The 26,583-nt window shown below is 35.1% G+C and overlaps 1 protein-coding gene and 1 non-coding gene across 5 annotated transcripts in view; both read left to right on the forward strand.

The window, feature by feature from the left end:
• DPH5 (diphthamide biosynthesis 5) overlaps positions 1 to 25,459 on the forward strand; it is a 29,350-nt gene extending 3,891 nt beyond the window's left edge. For all 4 annotated transcript variants that reach the window (XM_065907897.1, XM_065907887.1, XM_065907914.1 and 1 more), the window contains exons 3-8: positions 5 to 129; positions 5,191 to 5,299; positions 16,401 to 16,521; positions 21,449 to 21,488; positions 22,944 to 23,047; positions 24,552 to 25,459. In XM_065907897.1, coding sequence (XP_065763969.1) covers positions 5 to 129; positions 5,191 to 5,299; positions 16,401 to 16,521; positions 21,449 to 21,488; positions 22,944 to 23,047; positions 24,552 to 24,775 — 723 coding nt within the window. In that variant the 3' untranslated portion in view covers positions 24,776 to 25,459. The remainder of the gene's footprint in view (positions 1 to 4; positions 130 to 5,190; positions 5,300 to 16,400; positions 16,522 to 21,448; positions 21,489 to 22,943; positions 23,048 to 24,551) is intronic.
• On the forward strand, positions 6,565 to 6,706 carry LOC136156565 (U4 spliceosomal RNA). The gene has a single exon (XR_010661076.1). It is a non-coding gene; the product is annotated as a U4 spliceosomal RNA (small nuclear RNA).
• Positions 25,460 to 26,583: the final 1,124 nt, after the last annotated feature.

Consider the following 26,583-nt stretch of genomic DNA (forward strand, 5'->3'; position numbering starts at 1 on the left):
ATAGGAAGAGTTTTATGAGAGAAAATTGATTCTCGCTGATAGAGAAGAAGTGGAACAGGAGGCAGATAATATTTTAAAGGATGCTGATATCAGTGATGTTGCATTCCTTGTAGTTGGTGATCCATTTGGGTAAGTCAAAGCAGATACTTTGACTTTTAATTTATTTACTTTTTTAATCATTAAGAATTATTATATTTAGAACTTTGTCTTCCAGGTGCTGATAGGAGACTCTGTTTATGTAGCCTTTGTCTAAAATTTTATAGTTTAAACTTTGGTTATCTTTGAGATTAATGAAGAAAATTTACTTGGGAAAGATGTCATCATGTATCACTTACATTGGTTATCAGGTGTCAAGTTTATGTTGTTGCTTCTGCTTTTGTTTAGAAAGTCACTTAGGACATCAAATAACAAAGTAGTATGTCGTTATTAAATAAGTATATTGCATTATCAAGAGTCATACATGCCATTTATTTTGCAGGTAAGGCAGGTAAGTGCAAGTGTCTTCTGCTTGCTTTGTCTTTAGACTTCCCCCCACCCCGTTTAAATCATATGCTATTTAGTGATATTGCTATCACTTTACTTGCCTTGAATTTATCATTTATGAAGCCTCAGATTTCAATTTTTTATATCCACTGGGAGGTCTGTTCTTGCCCATTACAAAAATGGGCTTGTACTTGTCTTGTCAAGCATCATCAATCTCTAATGTCAAGCCAAATAGAACAATTCTTTTTCTCCAGCTGGTGACCCAAAATTTATGTCACAGATTTAAGAAACATAAGGACAATTAAGTCATTTTGAGCCCACCACCGAGGATATTTTTCAAAGCAGTGGAGTTACATGTACATGTGTCTGTCAAAAAGAAAATAATTTATGTCAATATGAGGTTTTGGAGATTATGTATCATTATTATTTGGTTGCAAATGGTATCCAGTCACTGACAAAGTCCGGGAAACCAATGCTACTTGAAGTGAGATTTGCAGACTGTTACCAGCCTATAAACTTACCAGTCCATGATGAGATAAGTACAGAAATTGAAAGTAAACATTTAGACACTTTTATAGCAATTTTACAAAATAATTTTATCTCTGCTGAAACTAATAATAAAATAATAAAAATAAGCAGCAAATAATCACAATCTCATTGACATTCTTAAAAGATCACTAAGTTTGTGGGTGAATGGACTTTAGGGAGGCAAAGTAGCCCTGGTGAAAGAGAGAAAAAAGGACAAATTGAGGAAAATTTAGAAGGAAAAATGCTTAGATGTATGTAATTGATGAGGATAGGAATGAAGTAAGTCTTCAAGTATTCTAGCTTTAGTAACTGAGTAGTTGATGCTGCCATTTTTTGAAATGATGAAAACCAGCAGGGAAGAGGGCTGGGGGAAACAGGAATTGATCCTAGAAATGTTTTAACTTTCATGATACCTGCTAATGGAGCTCAGGGAAGAATCTATCATGGTTATATGACTTTTAAAGCCATCCATATCTAGATGTTTAAAACCAGAGGAATGGGTGGAATTACTGTAGGAAAGAATAAGAACAAGAAAAGAAGACCTAGGATGGGTCAGTCCCTAGGATACTGGCATTTCATGGTCTCTCAAGAACAGAGGAAGATGAAAACCATTAGAGTTGTGCTAAAGCAGAAGCCAAGGAAAGAGAACGTTTTAGAAAAGAAAGAGTGGTCAGCTTTGATGTACTGCTGAAATGTTGAGTAGAAGACAAGGATAGAAAAGTCTGTGTAATTTAAAGACTTTATGGAGGAGTTGGTGCTGGGGGAAGGTCTGGTTTAACAGTTGAAGATTGTGAGGTAGGATGGAAGGGAGTTGGGGAGAAAGGGAAATTTCAGTGTAAATGAAAAAATCTGAGGCCCAGAGAAAGTACTGCCGTGCTACTCAGAATCCTTCAGTGACTTCGTGGCCTGAAACCTTTGAACAGTTTATCTACTTTTTCCATTGGCTGCTCCTCTTTTTGACTGTGGTAGAACCAAGCTATTTTGTAAATGTTTCACATTATTCATTTTCTGTTTCTTTCTCTGCTTTTTCCTTAAAACAGACTGTTCTTCCCAGTTTCTATTTAGTAAAATAATAGATTCTTTGAGACCCAACTTAGATGTCACCTCTTCTAAGAATCTTCCCATATTTTATTCAGGAATAAGTGCTTTTTTTTTTTAGAACTTCTAGCAAATTAATTTTCCTTATGTCAGTGACTAGTCATATATAACATTGCATTCATATTTATGTGGTATTTACTGTACTGTAGTTGTTTTTCATTTACCCACTGGATTACTATTCAGATATATTAGTCACTGGAGATAAGATGATAAGGAAGGTATAAATTTTAATTGGGCCTTGAAAAATTTGAATTTAAATTAATTAAATAGATAAACCAGGAATGGAATACAAAATGTAACAGGGCACTGAAATGCTTCTTTATATATGACCAAAAAAATGTACTGTGTTTAAGTTTAAGCCCGTTTCTACTTATTCGAATAAAAAACTCAAAAAGAAGGGAAAATTGTTTACTCAATCTTGAATTATTTTTTGTAATTTTTAAAAAATTTAAAATATTTAAAAATTTATAAAATTTATCATTTTAACCATTTTTGAGTGTACAGTTCAGGAGCATTAAGAACATTCACATCATTGTGCATCTATCGGCACCATCCATCTCCAGCAATCTTAAATTCATGAAGAAGGTACTTGAAAGTCAGTTAAGTCAGTTGGTGTTGTTCTCATCTTTGCCCTTTTATCTAGGTTGTTTAAAGGAATGTGGAAGTTAATCACATAAAGAATGTAAATGACTTTAAATATACTGCCTCAGTAGATCTGACTCAGTCATGTGAGAGATGATAGTGTTAAGCTTTCTATCCCTGTAAAGAGCAGTTGAACAAGGTCATCATTAAACAGATTCTTTCTAAAGATAGTTCTGTTTTTATTCCATTCTGTATTTTAATGTGCTCCGTAACTATATGTATTTTATAATAAATAAACACATAATTTTTTATCTTTATGTTGTGTGCCATTTCCTTCATGGCATGCACATGCACACATGGACATACACACACACACACAAATATACCTTTCTTTGCCTGTCTCCTATGTACCTTAATGTGAGTCATTTGATTGTTTCCATTCTGCAAATTAATGTTATTATAAAGTAAAATGTAAAATGAACAATCTCAGCCTTATATATTCAAATTGATTTTGGTTAGAGCCACACATGCCCAGAAATAGTAATAAATTTGTCTTTACACACAGCACTGCACATATGCATGCATGCACCCACAAACACACACACACACACACACACAGACTTTCTCAGTCTACTATAAGGAAATATTTTCATGAGCCACAGACTGAGGAATGCCTGGTATGAGGGTGTTAAACGTGTAGTTCATACCAGTTTTTTCTTTTTTTTTAAATGAAGCAATATAATGCAATATAATCTAGGTAATTGTGGTAATAAAATAACAGTTTTATCACAGTTTTTCATAGCAGAAATCTGAGACGCTCATTTAATCACATTTATAGCAGTTTCACAAAATCAAATCACTTTGCCAGGTCATTAAATCTTCACAGTATACCAACCACATCTGGTCATTTTAAATGAACTTGTGAAAAAGAGAATAATTCTAAACCAGTTTTTCTTTCTGCTCATCTATTTAAATAACTCACCAAGTAACTAATTTCATTTTCCCTTATCTTAGTGTTAACTAGTGAAATCCTGTTTGGAAGGGATATTAAAAACATTCTTTACAACAGGCATTAATATATTTTTTTAAGCTTATTCTAAGTCAAATTAATGATTATTTTTTTAGTAGCTGTTGTTTCATTTTATGTATGTGATTAAAAACAGACTTCCCTGGTGGGCATTTGTTAATCTGTTTTTGACTGCCTCATGGGGTAAAAGCCCTTGATCTTGCTACTTGGTATGCATTGACCAGTTGACAGGTTCTGCCTGTTTGTATGTAGTTTCTCAAACATGCTAATGTTGCTTTCCCCAGTTGGGCCTGGAGTTTTCATCAAGGGGGAAACAAGCTGTTAATAATGCAGTTCTAAATTGATTTGGGGTTAGGTTTCACAGTATCCATATTTATGTTTACATGTATTCTCCCTTTACCCTGAGAAACAAAGCCTTCAAAATAGAGCAGAAGTTACAGTGGAAGCAGTGTCGGACTTTATCTTTTTGGACTCCAAAATCACTACAGATGGTGATTGCAGTCATGAAATTAAAAGTCGCTTACTCCTTGGAAGGAAAGTTATGACCAACTTAGATAGCATATTAAAAAGAAGAGACATTACTTTGCCAACAAAGGTCCATCTAGTCAAGGTAATGGTTTTTCCAGTGGTCATGTATGGATGTGAGAGTTGGACTGTGAAGAAAGCTGAGCGCCGAAAAATTGATGCTTTTGAACTGTGGTGTTGGAGAAGACTCGTGAGAGTCCCTTGGACTGCAAGGAGATCCAACCAGTCCATCCTAAAGATCAGTCCTGGGTGTTCATTGGAAGGACTGATGCTGAAGCTGAAACTCCAATACTTTGGCCACCTCATGCAAAGAGTTGACTCATTGGAAAAGACCCTGATGCTGGGAGAGATTGGGGGCAGGGGGAGAAGGGGACGACAGAGGATGAGATGGCTGGATGGCATCACCGACCCGATGGGCATGAGTTTGAGTAAACTGCGGGAGTTTGTGATGGACAGGGAGGCCTGGCGTGCTGTGATTCATGGGTCACAGAGTTGGACACGACTGAGGGACTGAACTAAGTAACTAACTAACTAACTAGTTGTGCTATAATTTGAAACTTTGTCACAGAAATTATAAGAGATTAGAGGTCAAAATATTTGAGAATTGCTTCTCAAGTTCAATTGCTGAGTAATATTCCACAGATGTCTTTTGCAGGTATTAACAGAATAAAAAGAGCAGGTTAAAAGTTCCCTTTTTTCTGTAGCTGCCAAGGCTGCTTTAAGAGTGTTAAAGGCATAATTTAGCATTGTACAGGGCCTGTGTAAATTTATACACTTGCCAGAATTCCCAGATGACAGCTTAAGCGGGTGCTTTGAAATATTTGAGGGAGAACAGTGTCCTTGACTGATTCTTCTTGACCTTTTGGGCTCATAAAATGTTGTAGATTGACTGCCTTAAAAAGTCAGTCTTTGTTAGTTTAACCCAACCTGATCTTTTCTCACTACAGGGCTACAACACACAGTGCTCTTATTCTGAGAGCAACAAAACTGGGGATTCCTTACAGAGTTATACACAATGCGTCCATAATGAATGCTGTAGGCTGCTGCGGCTTGCAGGTAATACTACAGAAGAACGGTTTTCTTAGTGGTATTTAGCAAAAATGTTTTTGTTTTTTGCAAATTCCTGTAGATTTTATTATATTTCATGAGTTATAAGACAATATTATCTTATATAAGACTGTGTATCAAGTTTTTAAATACTAGATATTTTATACTAATTTTCCTATACCTTAGACTTTTCCCCCTCCTCCTTAGAATAGATCATTGAAATTTATCTAAAGAAAGATTTTAATTCTATATCCAATTGGTACATACAAAAAGGGAATATAACTCAATTGGTTAAGTATTCCTAAACCCTTTTTACATTATTCCAAATGACTTTGCATTGCTGAGGGCCATGTTTTTCCACTCGGTATTGTTTTCTGTGTGGTCAAGAGCACTATGATGGAGCATTTCTTAAAATAATACATAAAAGAGCTAAATGCCAGTAATATTAGGCTTTTAAGCCAACTTGGCATTACTGATATGCAAAGTTAGTTGTATTTAACTCAGAAATTTTGGTTCTGAGGAGTTAAAGGAGTGCTCTGTAGCTGCGTTTAAGATTTTCTATTTCAAACTTGAAATTTGTGTTCTGATGTTCACATGTGTGTAATCCTTGACAGTTGTGACTGCTTATGGCCAATAGTAGTTTTAAGACTCCATTGATTGTTAAGACACATTCCTATTTCAGATATAATAGGAAAGAGAATTTGCACCTTACAACCTGTGAAATACATCTTCCTGGAATACATAATTTAAAGTAACTTTGCAAAGTAAGGGACAACATGAGCTGAGAACTGTTGGCCTGTATTGGTTGGTTTCCTCTCTGAATATGAAATGGACATTTTATTTTCATGAAATCGTAAATATTTTGGTCGTATATGTGGAATATTCTCAAAATCAAATAAAAGAAAAAATAGTAGTTGTTCTTTGGGGAATCATTTATGTATTTCCAGTATCTTGGGAAGTATAAAGATACCTTGATCCTTTCTGCACATTTATTTTAAAGGAAATATAATCGTATAAAACTTAATTAATACTTGTATGCTTTAGTGAAGCCCATGGGTAAAAGCTGCTGTCAGTTATGAAGTACTGGCATGATTATTCTGATAATGCAGTTTAAAATTTTCTACACACTAGTTAGATGTCCCAGATGCAGTCCCACATAGAATAAGAGCTACTAATTATTAGGCACAAAGAGACGGCTCACAGCCAGTGGATCACCTCGCCTCTGAATTCAGTGCTAGCTGTATATATGGGAAATCTCAGAAAACAATTTTTCTAGCTTTGCGCAGTGGCAGTATCGTAGCCAATGAGGTTTATCCGAGGCGCGATTATTGCTAATTGAAAAAAAAAAAAAAAAAAGAAAACACTTTTTCTTTTATTCTGAGGGTCAATAAAATTCTAATAATTTATCTGTTTAAAAAAAATAGCTGTTTACAGCAAGAAGCTACATTACCCTTGGAACTCAGGGCTGTCTCTGGGTCTTTAGAGGGACCTATATTTTTTGTATTACCTAGGAAGAGTAGCTCACTTTAATTGACTAGTCCTGGCTAGTCATCCCAGAAATATTGCCATTGGTTCTGAAGAACCAGAGAAAAAGTATAAATGATTTACCTTTCAGTATTCATTACTTACTTTTGGTTATAACTATGTCCAAATTGGCAAAGAACTTTGCTATCTGTTTTGTCTTCTAATAAAATGCATACTTAAAAAAGCCTTGCCAATTCAAGTCTTTTTTTTTCTTTTACACTTAAAATTCTTTCTGAACATTTCTGTATTGGAGTAAATTGAATTCTTGGTGCTCAGATTCTTGAGTGATTCTCAGTCTAATGTGCTTTCCTCTGGACAACGCTACCTTTCAATCATTTAAGAATGACTGCTAGGAGAAAGGAAAAAAGAGAGGGCAAAAATTATCATGTGTTAGACAAAAATATGTGAATCTTAAGTTAATTGACTATATTTTTTCATATTGGTTTTGCTTTTATAACTGAAGAAGGTTAGTTAGTCCCTTTCCATCATATTTTGCTCTAAATTATCTTATGATAATCTATTACTTAGAGTTTTTAAGCCTAAATTTTTAAAAAGATCCTTGTCTTTTAAATCTGTTATCCAGACTGGCTAAAGGTAGACTTGTCCCTCTGATGCTCTACATTGATAAAGAAGTGCAGAGTTATTTTTCTTATGTTTAAAATGAATGAAGGTATTTGAGAAGGAATTTACTAAGAGAATTGAAGTTTCTATACATATAAACCCTCAAGATCATATACACATTTACATATTTTTTTTAATGTAACTTTCAGTTTTACATGGGATTTCTCTAAGCAGCCACAAAGTATTGTTTCCTCATCTTAGTTCTGTTCTCTAATCTGGATATGAAATGACTTACTACTTGTGTGAAAAACAGAAGGTAGCTTTCTGTTTTCTGGCTTATGTATTTATGAAATCTCTATGAAAGTATAATTCTTGTACCATGCAAGTTATTCATATCCCAGGAGAAGGAGGGATTGATGCCTTAAGTATTGATGCCTTTGTATAGTTTTCTAAGATAAAAAACATGGAAAAATAATTGTATTCATGGCATGCTTAAATTTTAAAATAAATGTCTATCAGTATCGTGCAGAATGTAAAAATTCTGGCCAAGTCTCCTTCCTTATAATAGCTGGTCTTTTTCTCTTTACTATTTTGACTAGCATTTATGGAAAAGAAAGTAACCTGTACCAGTGGTCCTCCATCTTTAGTGTTCATCAGAGTTACCTAGAGGGACTATTAAAGAGTTTACTGGGCATTCCCTTTAGATTTTCTGATATATATATCTGGGGATAAGGGTCTGAGAATTTGCACTTCTAACAAATTCTCAGGTGATGCTGAAGCTACTGGTTATAGGCACCACACCTTGAGAATCACCAACATAGATAAAACATTTCTTAGAAAGTTAAAAACTGTACTGTCATTCTTTTAGTATGATAGAGTTGGAAAAGTCGATCTTAGTTCCCAGAAAAATGCTTGCTAAATGTAGAATGTTACCTTGCTGTGCTCTCTTGCTCAATTTCCTAAAAGGGAAGTTGGCACTACTTTCGAAAGGCATTCTGTTATCTCTGTGAAAGAGCTTTCCTATGAATTCAAAAACAGCCATCAAGTTATTGAAGATAAGTGCTACTTTGGGTAGGGTGACAGACCTGGACCATATGTACTTTCCAACATCTTTACCTTAGGTTAAGGATGAGTAGTGTGAAATTCCTTACCTGAAAATGGGTACAGTATTTTTAAACTATTACTTATTATCTTTTCCAACTGTCTTTTTTGGTTGTTTTTATTTTTTTTAACTTTTTTTCCATTTATTTTTATTAGTTGGAGGCTAATTACTTTACATTATTGTAGTGGTTTTTGCCATACATTGACATGAATCAGCCATGGATTTACATGTGTTCCCCATCCTGATCCCCCCTCCCGCCTCCCTCCCCATCCCATCCCTTTGGGTCTTCCCAGTGCACCAGCCCTGAGCACTTGTCTCATGCATCCAACCTGGACTGGTGGTCTGTTTCACCCTTGATAGTATACTTGTTTCAGTGCTATTCTCTCGGAACATCCCACCCTCGCCTTCTACCACAGAGTCTAAAAGTCTGTTCTGTACATCTGTGTCTCTTTTTCTGTTTTGCATATAGGGTTATCATTACCATTTTTTTTAAATTCCATATATATGTGTTAGTATACTGTAATGGTCTTTATCTTTCTGGCTTACTTCACTCTGTGTAATGGGGCTCCAGTTTCATCCATCTCATCAGAACTGATTCAAATGAATTCTTTTTTGTTGTTTTTAAAAGCAGCGTAGAGAGCCCAGAATTGACCATCGAGTATTTTTTATTAACTTTGTAGTTTATTAACCAACAGGAGACTCTTAATTATTAGTATCAATGAAGGTAAGTAGTTGCATAGACTAACACTTTTACTCACACACACAGACAGTTGCTATGTGTTTTATTACAGTATGCCATAAATACAGTTCTTTACCACAATCCACATATACCTAATGAAATTTTTGTTGTTGTTAAATGAAAAGTATATTAGAGGTTGCCAAGTTAGACATCGTTAAGAAGAATAGTTATCTGTTTATTCAGCAAATACTGTTTGCCTTCTTATTGAATTTCCCTGGTGGTTCAGATGGTGAAGAATTGGCCTGCAATGCAGGAGACCTGGGTTCAGTCCCTGTGTTGGGAAGATCCCGTGGAGGATAAAATGGCAACCTACTCCAGTATTCTTGCCTAGAGAATTCCAGGGACAGAAGAGCCTGGTGGGCTACAGTCTGTGGGGTCACAAATAGTTGGACTTGACTGGGTGACTTTTACTTTCTTATTGTTTGCCTACTGAGTTTCTTTGGATATGGTAATAAACCTGACCAAGAAGGTCTCTGCTCTCAAAGAGCTTACATTCTAGTAGGAAAGAGAAGCGATAACAAAATAAATAACAGGTAGTGGTAAGTATGAGAAATTCAAGAAGACTGCTCGGTTAGAGAGTGACTAGATCACTACTGTCATTGGATAGTTAGGAGAGGTCTCTCAGGGTGGTAACATTTAAGATTAGATAGGAATCAGGAAAGGACAACCATATCCCAAAGTTGGAACAAAAACCCTAAAATGGAAATGAGCTTGGCTTCTTAAAGTCAATGAAGGAAGCCTTGCTGGAGAGTAGCAGGCAGAGGGGCTGGATAGGTGGGTGGACTTGGATCACTAGGCTGTCTAATACACTATCAGGAGTTTGGATTTTATTCTAAGTGATATAGACTAACTGCCTTAAATCCCCTAGAGGGATTTAAGCAGAGCAAATAACTTGATCTGATAAGTGTTTTAGAAAGATATCTCTAGCTGGCATGTGGAGATAGAATTGCTACCAGGCAAGACTAGAAGTGAGGAAATCAGTAAGCTTATTGTATTCCTTTAGAGGAGAGATGATGGGAGCTTAGACTGCATGGACAGGGTGGGGTATAGTCAATATATATATATATAGTCAATATATATAGTCGGTATATATAGGTGGGGTATATAAGTTCTAATATCCTGTATATTTGAAAGCTAAAAAGTTGGCCTGTTTTCCAACTTATTTTTTTATTATAAAATGTTTTTTCATTTATTTGGCTGGGCCAGGTCTTAGTGGTATCATGCAGGCTTCTCTCTAGTTGCAGTGTGCAGACTTGGTTGCTCCTTAGTATGTGGGATCTTAGTTCCCCTACCAGGAATTGAACTTGTGTCTCATGCATTGCACAGCAGGGTCTTAACCCCTGGACCACCAGTGAAGTCCCTGTTTGCCAACTTTAGGCAAAGGTGACCTAGATTTTCACTGAGTTAACTTTGAGATTTTTCACAATTAAAATGTTAGTTACAAACATGTGTACTTTATTTTTTTTTTTTTCTTTTTTTTTTTTTTTTTTAAACATGTGTACTTTAAAATCATGTTGTTTGAAATACCTAGGCAACAGATACTTGTAACATTGTTTGTATTCTGAGGATTTTTCTAGTCAAAGAAAAATCTATTTATTTATCAAAAGCCAGACATGGTGGTTATATTTAAACATTCCTGGTAATGAAAAATCAAGGATTTTTCTCAGTATACAAAATACAAGAGGAAAAAGTCCTTTTCTTGAAATCTTCAAGTTAAACATTTAGCAATGTAATCATGCAAAATCAGAATTGCTTTTATTTATTATTGTTTTTGCTTTTGAAGAGTCATTTTGTAATTTTTTTCTTGATAATAAATGACATATATACTCATAAAAAATTGGAAAAATACAGTAAGTATAAAGAAGAAAATAAAAGTGTCCATTGTCTCACCTTCTAAAGGTAACCACAGTTATCATTTTGGTATATTTTCTTTCAGTCTTTTTACTTAGCACTTATTATGTGTACATTCTCCTGAATCTGACAAACTAAATAAAAGAATTATATAATACTAAAATGCTTTTTTTTTGGCCTAGTATTTATTTATAAATAAATACTAGAATTTATTAGAATTTATTATTAGCAATCTGTGTGATAGAATGTATTAATTCTTGTAAAAGTTTGGTGACTGAAATAATTTTGAGATATTTAAAGGAAATGTAAATAAAACGGTTTGATGAAACCAGGTAGCAATGATATCTGCATAAAAACTGCCTTATCAGTTGTGGCTGACTTCAGGGAAAAGGTTGTATAATTTTCTCATCATTATGAAATGCTTCCACTTTCTCTGACTGTTGCATGAGTGACCTTGATTATTGCTATATGTTCCTCTGTTTATATAATACCTTTCTATTTTGGAAAATATATATATTACTTTCAAAAAGTAAGAACTCATTTCCTTCCTTTTTTAAAATAACACTCATTGTGATAGTCAGCATTTTTGACCTTGTAGTAGTTCTTACTGTTAGTTTTCAGAAGCATTAAATTGGTTTCATTGTTGTCCAGGCACTATTGTAGAAATGGTAAAACTTAATGAATACAAAGAACACCAAATTAGATAATAACGGTATCAGAGCTCTGCATTACTATTGTAACCTTAGAAAACCTTAGAAAAATTTATCCAGTAAGTTCTCCCTTCTTTTAGTCACTTTGGAATTATTTTTGACCACCTGTTAAATCATGAGTGTATTAAATTTTTTCCCCTTCCTTTTCATTTCCTTTTTTTAAGTCACTGTTTTAATAGCCATCTTACCATCATTCTCTTACAGGTTATAGTTTTCTGCTTAAATTGTAGATCTGATTATGCCATTCCTCTATTCAAACAGTCCTGGTAAATCTCCATCCTATAAGAGAGTTCAGTTACTTGTGTATGTTTGTGTGCTCACCGTATTATATACTTCTTAATTTGCTCATCTTCACATCTTCCTTGCTACTTTATTGCAGTGTCATGCATATAATCAATGTGCAACAATTATTTGCTGAGTTGAATTGCTTATTTATTTATCCCCCCCGCCCCGCTTGCCCCCCACCCCAAGTTGGATCTTGTCTTTGGAATTGTATGCTTTAAATTGTGATTCTTTCACTTAATTTATATGTGTGTTCTCTTATTTATATTTGAAAATATAAATCTTACAGCTCTTCTGTCTACAGAGTCATTCAACTTTATCTGTGTACCTGCTTATGTAGCCATGTGTATAATCTTTCTTACTGTTAGCAAAAATCAGTGTTATATCAGTGTTAAGCAAAATGCATGTGAAGATTAAAAACTAAAATAAGTATTCTATATAAAAAAGAAAACTAGTAATTCTTGATTAAATGGTTTTGTGGTACATTTTTGGACAGCCCTGCTGGCTCAGCTTTCTTTTACATCACAAATTTAAGTGATCTGGTTAGGATATACATATATAAAATGATATATGTAGGGCTTGTTAAAGTTCTTAGCAAGTTAAATTTTCTAATTTTTCCATATCCAAAAAAGATACTTTTTAACTTAAAAATCACAAAATATTTTCATTTGAATATAAAGTGCGTGTGCATTCTCAGTTATGTCTAACTCTTTGTGACTCCATGGATGGTAGCCCTTCAGGCTCCTCTGTCCATGGGATTTTCCAGGCAAGAACACTGGAGTGGGCTGCCATTTCCTTCTCCGGGGGATATTCCCGACCCACGGACTGAACCCAGGTCTCTTGTAATGCAAGTAGATTCTTTACCATCTGAGCCACCAGGGAAGCCCTTGAATATAAAATACCAAAGCATTAAAATCTAATTATAAAATGGAGCTTACAAAGCATCTGTGCTCCTGAAAGAAAGGAAATATCAGCAGTGAGATGAACAATAAGACTATTAAGGTCACTCAGGAAAGTGGTATTGAGAACTCAAACTAAGGTAGAGAAAAAAGAAATGAATAGTATCTGGGTAAACTATAGAGCAAGAATTGACAGGAATTGGTACATAGTAAGATGTCAGGAATTAGACATACTTGTTAGAGGCAAGTCAGGCAGTACTTATTTCTAGACAGTTGCTTAATATCACTCTCAGTATTGCCCAATATTTCCCGCCTCTGTTGCTTTGTTCACATCATCTCATTCTGCATGTTCAGCTTCCCTAGGCTAAATTTTACCCATCCTCTAAGGTCCACCGTATATTCTGTCTATTCCAAAGTTACCTTCAGGTGCTCTCTAGGTGGGGGAAACACTAAACTCTTTTAATCTATATCTAATTTTTTATTATTGTTTATTACCTCAGATTTGTCTTTCTTGTGCATCTTTTCACTCTTAACTAGTGCCTTATATATGATTAAATATTTCATTTTGAATTGAATTTTTATCTTCAATAGATTAAAAAAAATCATGATTCAGTATCAAGTTAGATAAACTGCTTTCCCTGTAACTTACTCTAGGTTAAAATTTAAAAAGCCTGTATTTGCCTACTGTTTTCGAAAAGTACTCCTTTTATAATCTTTCAGTGTAGACCTGCATCAGGAATGGTTTGAAGGGAAATGATCATAAGCACAAATGCTTACATTTTTAGGGTGGTAGGTACACAGGTCTCTGCAAGCTCAGTTCTCGTCAACTATATGATTCTGTTCCAGTTTCCTTCTGTACTTTACTGGTAAGTCCTTGAATTGTGAAACACAAAGGGACTGGTCCTTCTGTTCTTTGAGGTACTGACATCTAAATGGTGAAACTGTTTGCATAATGTTCCAGAATTCATTGAAGAAGTTTGTACCACAGTCATGGAAATGGTTACAGTCTATAAATCAGGGTCCTAGAAAGCAGTGCTTATGTGAGGTTTTCTTTAATCCCCCAAATTAGACAGTTCAGAGAAGCTTTTACACAAAGTGTTTCAGCTAGTGATTACATGTGACTAGCATCTCAATGCTCTTTTAAATGAACTGTTCCTTGCTTTTTGAATGAAGAATTTATGTCCATGACTATATTTCCATGATTCTTAAAATGTTGAAAACTTGTTTATTTATTTATGGTGACATATAATTTTCTTTAATGGTTTTACACTTAAGGTTTTTTTAAATAGAGTAATGTTAATATTTCAAAATCTGATCAGAGATGCCAAAAATCCTTTTCAAAATATAAACGATTGAACTTGTCAGATTAAGTCATAAGCATAGTTTCAAATATTTGGTAATATTTTTGAGCTCATTCCAGTAAGGAAAGCAGTTGGATTACAGTGTAACACATTTTAGAGCATCTTCTTTATAAACATTATCATTGTTAGATTACCACATCCCTAACATTTATTGAGTCTTTACTATGGCACTGGGCACTACATACAGTATATCATTTAATCCTTAACAAAACAGATTGTTAGGTTTATAATTATTATATCGAATTGGCAGGGGAGTTCCTCCGGAAAGTCACCCAGCTAGTCACCATGATCATCCTGGTAGTGGGAACCGGAGCCACAGCTCCACAGCGTTTGCTTGCTGGGTGAGGTATAAGTGAGGCTGCATATTTCCTGAGGGCTGGAGCTCTGCTTCTCACTTTATACCCGTGCATAATGTAATGCCTGGCACGTCATGGGTGATTCATAGTAAATATTTGTTAGATACGTTTGCTTCTCATGGAACAATAGCAATGACAGAAACCCCCAAGAGAGCAAGGCTTATTCCTTGTAGCTTACCTGAATGTATTCCAAAGATCTCACATTGGAACTCTACATTTTTTTTTAACAGAGAAATCATATTAGGTGTGGCTGGAGGGTTTGTGATTTCATTCTGAGAGTTACATGGGTCTTTGTAAACTAATCTGTGAATTTGACTGCCCTTGAATAGCATGGCTTTGATGAGGAAATCCTCTTTAAGCAATTTTCAAATGGACTTTGGGAATAAAGCCTATTGGTAAGTAGGTTGGAGGTTCTGGCCATGTGAGGAATATGGTGACATGAACCTTCTCTTTGTAGCTCAGAGTCATCATTATGAGTATGAGTGATAGTTTTTAAGCCCTCCATGTATAAACATCAAGAAAGGTTGAGCTGCTTTAGGCATGTAGAGATGGCGGACCCTGAATATGCCTCTTGCAGCAGCATTGTTCAAATGAAGACCTTCAGGCTTAGAAAAGTTAGGTAATCTCATGAAGTCATACAGCTATTTCAACCAAACAGCTAACTTGTGGCAGAGACTAGGTGTGATTTTCAGCATTTAGTGCTTTCCGGCTGTGTTAAACATTCTTTTAGGCACTCTTTACATTGAATAGTTCAGATCTTTATGTAACAGCTTTAGTATTAGGTTTTGCAATATATTAAGTCTTTGAAAATAAAGTCCATTGTGCAATACCTAGATAGGAATTAATATAAGAATATCATTCACAGTTTGAATAACTTTTTACATGTTATTTGGTTCACACAACTCTGTGGGTAGGAAGGGCATGCTATTACAGAGATTAAGACTTGGAAAGAAAGAGTAATGCCACCCAGCTAACAAGTTGCAGAACCAAAGTTCAAAACTAGATTTTCTCAACAGAAGATTTGGAGTTGGATTCACTTAAGTGAGATGTGCGGCTAGTCTGGAAGTAAGTTGGAACAAAGACGCTTCTTAGTTGTGTGATGGTCATGTGGAGTAGATGGGCCACCGTGGGGGGAAAGGAGGAGGTTTGGGAAAAGGCCCTTATCGTTGAACTCTAGAGTCAGGGAATAAATAGTGGGAAAAGTAAGGGCATAGATTTTGAGATATGACCACAGTGAGAGCTGGCATGGTGGAAAGAACTCTCCCTCAGACCCAGGTTTGAGTTCCTTTCTACTAACTAGCTGTGTGACCTTAGGCAAGCCAGTTTGTCTTTCTGAGCCTTGGTGGACTCCTCCATAAAATGAGAGTAATAGGAACCTTGTGAACACTGCTCTGACTGCTCACAAGTCTTTTTTTTTTTTTTTTTTTTTGCTTCCTTCTGGGTTCTCTGTATTTTAGTATTTTTAGCAGCTACCTAGCTAAATCATGAACTAGTTACATATGTTCCTGTACTGAATATAGAAATACTAGAAGCCTCCTACGGAAAGGGCATCAGAATGACACCAGTTGCTCTGGAGCAAAGGGAATTTTTATTACCTTTTTTTGATGACAGAGTTGATCCCCAGTCCATCTCAAGTTTGGGTCTCACTTTTTATTTCGATTGTTATCTATGAGACAGTAGTTAGTGAATTGTTATATCATTAATTAATGTTTTTCTTTTTTCTAGTTGTATAAGTTTGGAGAGACAGTGTCTATCGTTTTCTGGACGGACACTTGGAAACCAGAAAGCTTCTTTGACAGAGTGAAGAAGAACAGGCAAAATGGCACGCACACTTTATGCCTCCTCGGTAAGTGCGCCGCACTTTCACTAGGGTCACGGCATGGAGTTGTCCTATCGTTCTTGTTTCGATTTTGTGTGAAGGTAAAACTGCTCTGTGTGGTACAGTCTAGCTGCTCTGTGCATGGTGTGCCCTCCCCCATACTCTTGTGGAGAAGTGAATTTTCATTCCAAATACACCTTGTCTTTTCCTGCATATGTAACACAGTTCTTGCTGCTGCCTACTTCTGCCCTATTAGATCCTCTCCAGCATTCCATCTTCTACCCATTTGTTCATTAAGAGCCCGTCCTCATCAATTTACAGCAACTCAGAAGACTTATACTGAACATTTACTCTTACCAAGTTCCATCCTATCTTTCTTGAGGTGTCCTTTGAATACTGCAGTCGTGATGCTGTCAGAATCACAGAATTATAGATCTGAGAGAGACTCTGGAGATCAGTCTTCAATGAAATTGAGGCCCAGAGACATTGGATCATTCTCCCACTGTCACCCAGCTTATTGGTTGCAGAATTGGTAGAATCTACAGAGCCTGTAATTCTCAGCTCTTTTCACTGTATTATGATGCCAAATTGTATTTCCTACCTAGTGTGGAAAGAGTTGGGGTCCCTGTCTTTGTGTACAAAGATGATGGTACTGATAGAGCTTCAGGAGTTTCAGCTACTTGCATTTGCCAGCAGAGGTACTGGGATTATACTGATTCACATTTACTGTCAGTTCCTTCTCTACAGTATGTGTTGTAAAAATACTGTAATCAGAACTTTAATCTGTGGCTGGTCAACAGAAGAGAAGCAACTGTCGTCTTTGATAACTTTGAAGTGACACTTCTGCTTGACATCAGAAGACAAAATCTGAGTGCTACTCTATATTAGCTAGAGAGTATTTTGAACAGTCCATACCTTTGCCTTCTTTTCTATCAAATAGGAATAACCTTTTGCTTGTCTTTTGGAAGTGTTTAGATCAGTATATATGTGTGTATGTGTATGTACATACACATATATAAAATAAATATACATAAAAAGAAATACATTCATTTACTTTAAAGTTTCTAGTCTTTTGTGTTGAAGTCAAATTACTATGTTTGTAAACACTGATTCACGCTCCTGTAGTTTTTTTTTTTTTTATCATTTGTTGGGAACAAAATGCTCACGTATTGGTGTCAGTCCCTGGACCGTACGCTGAATTGCACTGTTTTGGTTCCACTTTGTGTGAAGTTATCCATAGAAGAATGTCTGCCATGTAGCACAGAATCAGGGCAAAGAAAGAACCCCTAATTGTGACCTCTGTAGTAAGTATAGATATTCAGAACATTAGATTCCTATTTGCCAAAGACATTTAGGTTGTCTCAAGTACAAAGTTCTCTATTATTCAATAATATATAATTTGTATATTATCAGAACCCCAATCAATATGTCTGTTTTAAAAGAGAAGACTGTAGAAAAGTTTTACTAAAGGTTAGCATTTCTTATAGGGTAGAATTTGGAAATTATGTAGAGTAGAGGTTAGCAAACTGGCACCGCTGGATCAAATCTAGGCTACCACCTGTTTCATAAAGTTTAATTGGAACACAGCCACGCTACTTCATTTATGTATTACCTGTGTCTGTTTCATGCTACAATGGCAGCAATAAGTAGTTTTTGACAGAGACCTTGGGGCCTTCAGAACCTAAAATATTTACTACCTGGTTCTTTACAGAAACGTTTACTGACTCCTGATCTAAAGTAAAATTTTACCTAATTTAATGTACACCCTGTATTCCCCAATGATTTTCTTTCCCATTACCTTATGTAACTTCTTGTCTTACCATTCATCTGAATTGTTATATTAACTTGTTGGTTTTCTTCTTTACTTCATAAGAGCAGGGACTTTGTCTTACTGATTCCTCTCTTTCTAATGTCTAGAAGTGTAGCACAGTGTAGCTGTCCAACAGATATGTAATAGAAGTTAATTGGTTGAAGTTTACTTTTAGTTTCAGACTTAATCTTATTTACCCATTGGCACAGAAAATCTTTAACTCTTGCTAGTTCATTCAGTTCCAGCTAGATTACATTTCTTTTTTACTCCAGTAAGAGTGACACCTAATTAGTTCTAGATCTAGATCAGGCCATGCATGCTTCTCTGGTATTTTTTTGGCTTATGCCCGAATCCCACAATTTACTGGTGTGATAATGCTTTCTTATTTTAGTTAATTATCAGTGTAATTTAGTAATTCATTATTAGCTAATTAGCTTTATAGTTTTGTGTTTGGATTTTCCATGTGGAAAGATACTAGTCTCCCTCTTTAGTACTTCTTATTGGCAGAACTTATTTTGTGGTTCTTGTTAATTCATGTGGAATATGCCACTAAAGGTATCCATCATGTTATCTTAAACTTAGAGCCAATTAAGGCCAGCGGTATGTAGAAAGTCAAAGGAGAATGATGCAAGAGGTACAAGCATTTTAAAAAACTTTTATTAAAGGCAGAGGTAGAAATATATGCAACTGAGGGATAAAAAATAGGGATTCATTGGAGCTCAGATATGAAGTGTGTGTGTGTGTGTGTGTGTGTGTATGTGTGTGTGTGTTTAAACAACAGAATTGAGAAGTTTTTAAAATAGAATGGGGATAAAAGTAGTCTTAAGAGGCAAGCTACCTGTGATAACATCTTCATGTATCATGAAAAAAATGGAGGAAAGGGGGAACAATTGGAATTATCTTTTGGAAGCTTTGAAAGGGCAGTTAGAAATTCAGCTCACAGTATTTATTAAGTATTTATGCCCATTGTGGAGCTAGGTTCTTCTGGAATACCAAGGAAGTATTAGACCTGGGTCCTGCTCTCAGGATTTTGGAATCTAGTTGGAACTAATGGGCTGTGTACCTGAAAACTGAGAGAACAATTAAGTTCTATTGTATGCAGAGGCAGGAAGGACAACCCAGAGCTTTGGCTCTTGAACTTTCTCTAAGAGCTGCTGCCTCTTTTCTTGGCTTTCCTGGGAAAAGACAAACAAGGTTAAACAATATATCTTCCTTGCTCCATTAACAAAAACAGGAACAAGGTGTGAAGTATAAGATATCATGATTCTGACTTCGCAAACCATAGATCTCATCATTTAATCACCTGGAGTTCTCATTATTTTTAATTAGTATGTATTTATTGAATGCCTGCTCTTATGGGCCATACCCTGTAAGGATTAGTGAGACTATGTCATGATAAGAAACCATAGAGAACTTAAAATTTACTTGGAAAGGCAAGACTGATACATATGATGTAGCTGGAGATTAACAAAACATAGCATTAATTGTATGGCTATCTCAAAGGACAAAGAGCCTTTGGGAGGAAGTCTGTAAAGGCTTTCTGAAGGAGTTTGGACTTTTACTCTACTTAAGAGGTAGATAGTTTAAGTTGAGCTGTCATAGTAGAGCCACATGTACAAATTTATTCAGTAGAATTTATGGTGTATCTGCTAGGTACTTTGCATTATGCTAGGTGCTGGTACTAAAATGAATAGAAGAAGCTTACATTCTACCAAGTAGAAAAGAATAAATATGGCCTGTGTAAATACAAGGTAAGATGAGTCTGGCTTGAATTTATTCACTAATACAGACTTACATTTAGTGAAGAAGCATTTGCCCATAAAAATTCTCCCCAGCCCTCTTCATTTTTAAAATAAAATTCTACAGAATATATCATTTAAAAAGTGAAAAAATTGAAAATATTATAAACTATCACAAATAACATTTCAGAAGCTCAAGGTGAATGCATTAATAAATGTTTACTTTTCAAAAATGATTACAGCTATTAGGTAAAGGAGATCTAAGTTGATGTTTATATCATTAATTGTATTGCAGGCCATATTTCAGTAACAGGTATACATATTTCCTATATATGCCATACAATGAAAATATCTAAATAGTGAATTTCAAACCTGAAAAATATATTCATTGCTGGTTCTAAGAACATTTAGAAATATATGTAAGGGATTGTCTCGAGGATTTTCCAAGCAAATGCTTAGTATCCTTTGTAAGAAAAACTTTTATAAAGTTTATAATCACTTGAGAAAGTTGTTGAAGCCTATCAAAAAGACCACTCAGTTACACTGTATTTATTTTTGCAGAAACAAACTTTGGCCTAACCATTTGTTTTTAGCATGTAGAACAGGAAGCAGCTGTTGCTCTTGCTGTTGTGTACTGAGTTCCTGTGAGGATGTAGAGTGATTCTACTTTTTTACCTTCTACCAGATTGTTTAGCTGAGCATCAGTGATTACAAAGCATAAAGAATCAAATCTTTGTGATGCTTGCATCATCAAGCTTTATGAGAACAAGGGCTATATGTGTTTTGGCTGTTGTGGCTACCAGTCCATGCTTGGGAAATCCCCAATAAAGTATGAATATTGGTATTAAAATGTTTCATAAGTTACTGGCACGTCTTACCATTCACACAAAAGTTAAAGTCTCTTCAACGTGTGGTAAGAATTTTCTTATATTTACATTACATGCATTGAAATGTATATTCTAGTGTCTGAAAAATAGGTAAGAATAGGAACATAACAAGAACTTTCCAGTTGGGTCTGTGCAGTTACCAGCTAATAGAAATGAACACAAAGATTTTGATTAGCTGTTAGATAGTGTATATGCCAATATTTATCTAACTCTTTCCTGTGTCTTCTTTTCCAAGAGGAAATTCAATCTGTTCAGGATGGTCTCATGGCCAACCTCATGTTTGTTTTCTAACTAATGATCTTTATACAACCACAAGCTTCCATTCTTCTTTATATTTCCTTAAAAATGTGGCCAGATACAGGTGTGAGGGAAAATTGTCACAAACTCTCAAATTAGCATTTTAGAGACTTGAGAATAATATTTACCAAAAATTTAGGTGTTTCAGCTGAAGTTTACATGTAGGATTTTGGGTAAAGTACTTAATTAAAAGAGAACTATCTTTTTTTTGCTTCCTACAGATATCAAAGTAAAGGAGCAGTCTGTGGAAAATCTAATCAGGTAAGTTCATGTTCTGAGAATGCTTAATTCTATTTTAATTCCATGGACTATAAATTCTACTTAAATGACATAAGTTCTAAAGATTGTTGAAAATCAGTTTTCAGTAACAATGCAAAATTTAACACTTTCAATCTTATGAAATGTTAAGCAGTATGAGAGAATGGAAATAGCAGTAAATTTCAGGGCTCAGTGTTGAGAACAGTGGTTGGCACCTAATAGGCACTAGTAAATATATGTGGAATGAGTTAATTGAGAGTCAGAAAACATGGGTTTGAGTCGTGAGTCGGACTCTGGTTATGTGCTCTCGGGAAAGTTACTTCCATTTCTGAGCCATATTGTCTTCAATTGTACATTGGAGGAAAGAAGCCCTTTTTACTTACAGATGCAGTATCCCATACAGTAGCCGCTACCCACATATAACTAATGAGAGCTTTAAATACATGTAACTAATGTAACTGAGGAATGGAATCTATAATTTAGTTTTAATTAATTTAAAACTAATACTCAACTAAGTAAGTAGATAGCATTTAAGTATATTTAGAACAATTCAACATGTAAATCTACTTTTACAACCATGAATTTTATGAAATTTTATGATCTAAATATGGGTCAAGTATTTCCAGTGAAAATTTAACATTTGAGTTAAGATGTGCTAAAATATAGAATACATTCCAGATTTCAAAAACTTCGTACAAAAATGATGTATAATAATTTTTATGGGAATAAATGTTGAAATATAACATTCTGGATATATTTGGCTAAATAAATACATTGTTAAAATTAATTTTGTCTCTTTTTTTACTTTTGTTATTATGGATACTATTGAAAATTTTAAATTACATTTGTGGCTTGCATTATATTTCTCTTAGGGCTGAGTTATAGAATTGTTTTGAGAGTCAACAAAATACTCTATATGAATTTTTTTATAAACTGCAAAAGCAATATTTTTATTTTGACCATTGAGCACATTTGATAGGCTTTTGAGGCATATGGAACTAAACATATCTTATCCTCCAAGACTTTGAGATATTTATTGCTGTAGTTTACTTTTCTTAGAGGAAGATATGAAAAGAGGAATATGTGGTTTAAACATGGTAATAAAAATGAACCCTATAAAATCTGATTAGAGTATAGAACAAATTTCCACTTATTTTGAATTATTTTTGCCTAAAGTACCACTTTGAATAAGAGTAACTTTGATTTAAGCATTTATCTTTTAAGTGGTTGGACTTATTTCTGCCAACATTTCAGTGAGATGAGAGAGCATTTGAAATAGGACAATGAAGAAAGCTTAAGAAACTAAAGGTAAATGATATACTTAAAGTGAGTAACAAGTGCAGCTTCAAACAGAACATAGAATGTGGTAATTGAGTATACCTGGGGGAATAATTACATGAAAAATGTATTATGTAATTTCATGGCTAAGAACAGTGGCATCTAGTTTTACACTTACAGGGGAAGAAAGATCTATGAACCTCCTCGGTATATGAGTGTCAACCAAGCAGCCCAGCAACTTCTGGAGATTGTTCAGAATCAGCGAATACGAGGAGAAGAACCAGGTACTCAGGAATCTTAAAAGGGCTCTCATATTCCCCTCATGCTACATTGAGATGAGTATGTAACACCTGAAACACACACAGGCATTACCAACACCGCTAAAGTGAGGGCCAGTGTGTTTGCATTCCTTTTTTCCTTATCATTTTTTTCATCTTTCCCTTAAATCTCTTAGGCTGAAAGTTCTACTGAAAGAAAAGTAATGGATTTATTTCTAGTAATATTAATATCATTCTAGAAATAAAGGATTTTTTTTTTTACAAATTAACTATAAATCAGATTTTATGTAAATAGGTTAGTATAAATATTTTGGTAAAATACAGACCCTCCATTTTGGCCCAAGTCTATAGTGAGCTCTATCCTGCAAAAGTATACTTATTCTGCTTTTTCTCATTCTCAACGCTGAGACCAGGTATAGTTGTTTTTTCAGGATAAAGACAAGAGAATTTACCCTTGCATTCTTAATATCTAGACACAGTAGATATGCTATATAATAAAATGTTCATTGTCAATAGATTTTTATTGAGAGGTTCTTAAATAAATCTGTCATTATATTCTGTTACAAGGTGCTGACTGGCTTTGAACACATATTTCTTAATAGAAAAGATACACAAAGATTCTTTAATAACCATTGGCCTCAGTAGGCCTTGTTAAATCATGAAACAAATAATGTGCAGGGGTGCTCTATACCCATACCTTTGTACAGAGTTCCTTACATTCCTGCTTGTCCTTGGAGAAATCATTTGCCCCATTTTGGTCATTTTTCAATCAGGACAGCTTTTCCAACTAAAGAAAATCACAAGAGGGTCTGCTGAAGAGCAGACACACTGGAATGAATAATGAAGTTCACCAATGTATGTTATTTCAAACTTAAAAGCATAAGTAATGTCATAATGGCTATTATTTCTTCAGGGCTGTGTAAATTACTAAGCACTTTCATATCTATTATCTTGGTCCTTAAACCACCATTTATGAAGGCTAGTTTTCCCATAAAAAAGAAGAAACTGAAGGTTTGTCATATAGCTGAGTGGTCAAGCACAGACTCAAATCTATGTATTTATCTCATAATCTTCTGGTTTTTCCAGTATATCAATTGATCAATGTGAGGATATCTCAAACATTTTATTTACAGTATAGGCATGTAATAAACACTGTCCACTCATAACCTGGTTAAAGACAAATGCTATGTGACAGAGTATGCATACAGGTAATTATTCATCAAATCCTAAAAATTTAAACTAAAGTAAGCCTTTGGAATTCTGAAATGGTAAAGTTAGGAAGTACTACTTAAATGTTAGGTAGTGCAAATAATTTAGAAATTATTTGATAATTTCTTAGATAAATCAGCAGATAGTATGTCTATAATGAGTGACTAAAGGATATTTAATATATTTGGGATTTATTTGGGACTTCTTTAAATGTATCTTTGGCACTAGTGTTAGTCTGAGTGGATCCAGGATAATGCGTTTACTTAATTGAACGGCGGCATCTTTGTTTGTCTTTTAATAGCGGTCACCGAGGAGACACTCTGTGTCGGCTTAGCCAGGGTTGGAGCTGAGGACCAGAAGATTGCAGCAGGCACTTTGCAGCAGATGTCTACTGTGGACTTGGGAGGACCACTGCATTCCTTGATTATCACAGGAGGCAGCTTGCATCCACTGGAGATGGAGATGCTAAGTCTGTTTACCATACCAGAAAATAGCTCAGAATCCCAAAGAACTGGTGGACCCTGAATACAGGCATTTTCTATTGCGAGATGTTAATTTCAGTCATATATACACATACACGTATTTGTGTAACAAATCAAACAGGTCTTTTGGTTTACCTAATAAATATAAGTTGAGTGACCAAGAAGAAAGATATTCCAACAGTGCTTGGTTTCCTGTGTCAATGAGTTTTTACCCTGTGATATCATCGGTTGTTGCTGCTATTTTGGCAGTTTTTCAGGATGAACATACGTGGAACAGACCAAACTGGACAACTTACAGCTTAGATATCCATAGACAGAATCATTTAAAAGCAATGTCTGTTTATGAAATCAGTTTATACAAGATAGAACTTTCTTCTTTCTTAAAGAGTCTGATGTCCTGACTGCGAGATACATTGTCCTGACAGCATGTGGTATTCATGCACATAAACAGAGATGAGAAGAATATGTCACCAGCCAACAGTCCCACCTACTTAGGGCTCAGCTGAGCACATGCCACAGAATGACATCCTTTTGCATTGCTTTGTCTTGTTCAGCTGACATCCTAATTATGTGCCTCATATTCTGCTGTATTTTGGAGGTTATATAATTGTTGAATTATAAATGTTCAGCCAGCCATGTACAGTTGCTGTTTGGTTTTAAATAGCATCTTTCACATCCAAGCTGAAAAATGGAAAATTTGCTGACTACAAAATAAAATTTTTAAAAATTTAAGCTTGAAGACAACAATAGATTGGTCAAGATTTGTCATATCACTTAACAGTTAATGTGCCTCCATATGTATGCTAGTAGCCACATTCTTCTTCCTAGTTGTAAATCACACTCCATTTATTATGTTTCATGACTATGAAGTCTTATACTTTTTGTCAGTTCATAATAGAAGTAGCATTGCTCCATGGTAGTTTAGTTGGTCTAACTCTGATTTCAGTTGACCCTTGAACAACACAGGTTTGAACTGTGTGGGTCCACATAATACATACTAAGTACTGCACAGTCTGGTTGGTTGAATCTGCAGTTGGTTGAATCCAGGGATATGGAACCATGGATGTTTTCAACTGCATGAAAGTTCAGTTGCCCTAACCCCTATATTGTTCAAGGTCAGTCAACTGTGTTTCCATGGCCTAATCAGTTTATCTGACCTCTTTGCTCAGTAGATTCACTAGAAGTTGAGCAAGTACTTCCCTACTTTCTGGGAGCAACAATTAATAGATTATTTTGAGTTATTTCATTTGAGATAAAAGATATCTTAATATATGTAAAACATTCTACTTTTAATCTGTCAGATGCAAGAGAGAGCCAAGGACATTTAAGTAACAGTTCTGTATTTTTTTTTTTCTAAGGCATTAAACAGTGAAGAATTGGCCTTCTGGTTTGGGTAGTGGTGGAATAGCTTGTAATGTACAAACTCTCCCAATGATAAACTCTGGGAAAATATAATAAATAACTGTCTAAAGGCACCAAGGAGTGACCAGAAGTAGTAAAAGAACTATACTTACATGACTTTTCCCTCAGGGTATTTACCAGTCAGTCTAGTGAGTGGGCAGCTAGAATGGAAGAGAAAGTTGCAGTCTTAATGACTTGAGCTGTTGGAATTGGTTGCTGCTGGAGGAGCTGTAAATTGAAGGAGGAAATTCTAGAAATGAAGGTGGCACTGAAGGAGGAGACTTCCAACCTGCATGTGATTTCCTCTTAAATCTTTGGCTAACTCTGGCATTGTGCATGTGCAGGGAAGACTCCAGTGAATCTGGTGGAAAGCTTTAGCTGGAAGGCTGAAAAAGTTGAGCAGAGATTGTTGCTCTCTGTTGCAAGAGAACTCAAAAGTTTGAATCCCAA

Source organism: Muntiacus reevesi, chromosome 1 (assembly GCF_963930625.1).
Source record: "Muntiacus reevesi chromosome 1, mMunRee1.1, whole genome shotgun sequence".
NCBI classification, from domain to species: Eukaryota; Metazoa; Chordata; class Mammalia; order Artiodactyla; family Cervidae; genus Muntiacus; species Muntiacus reevesi.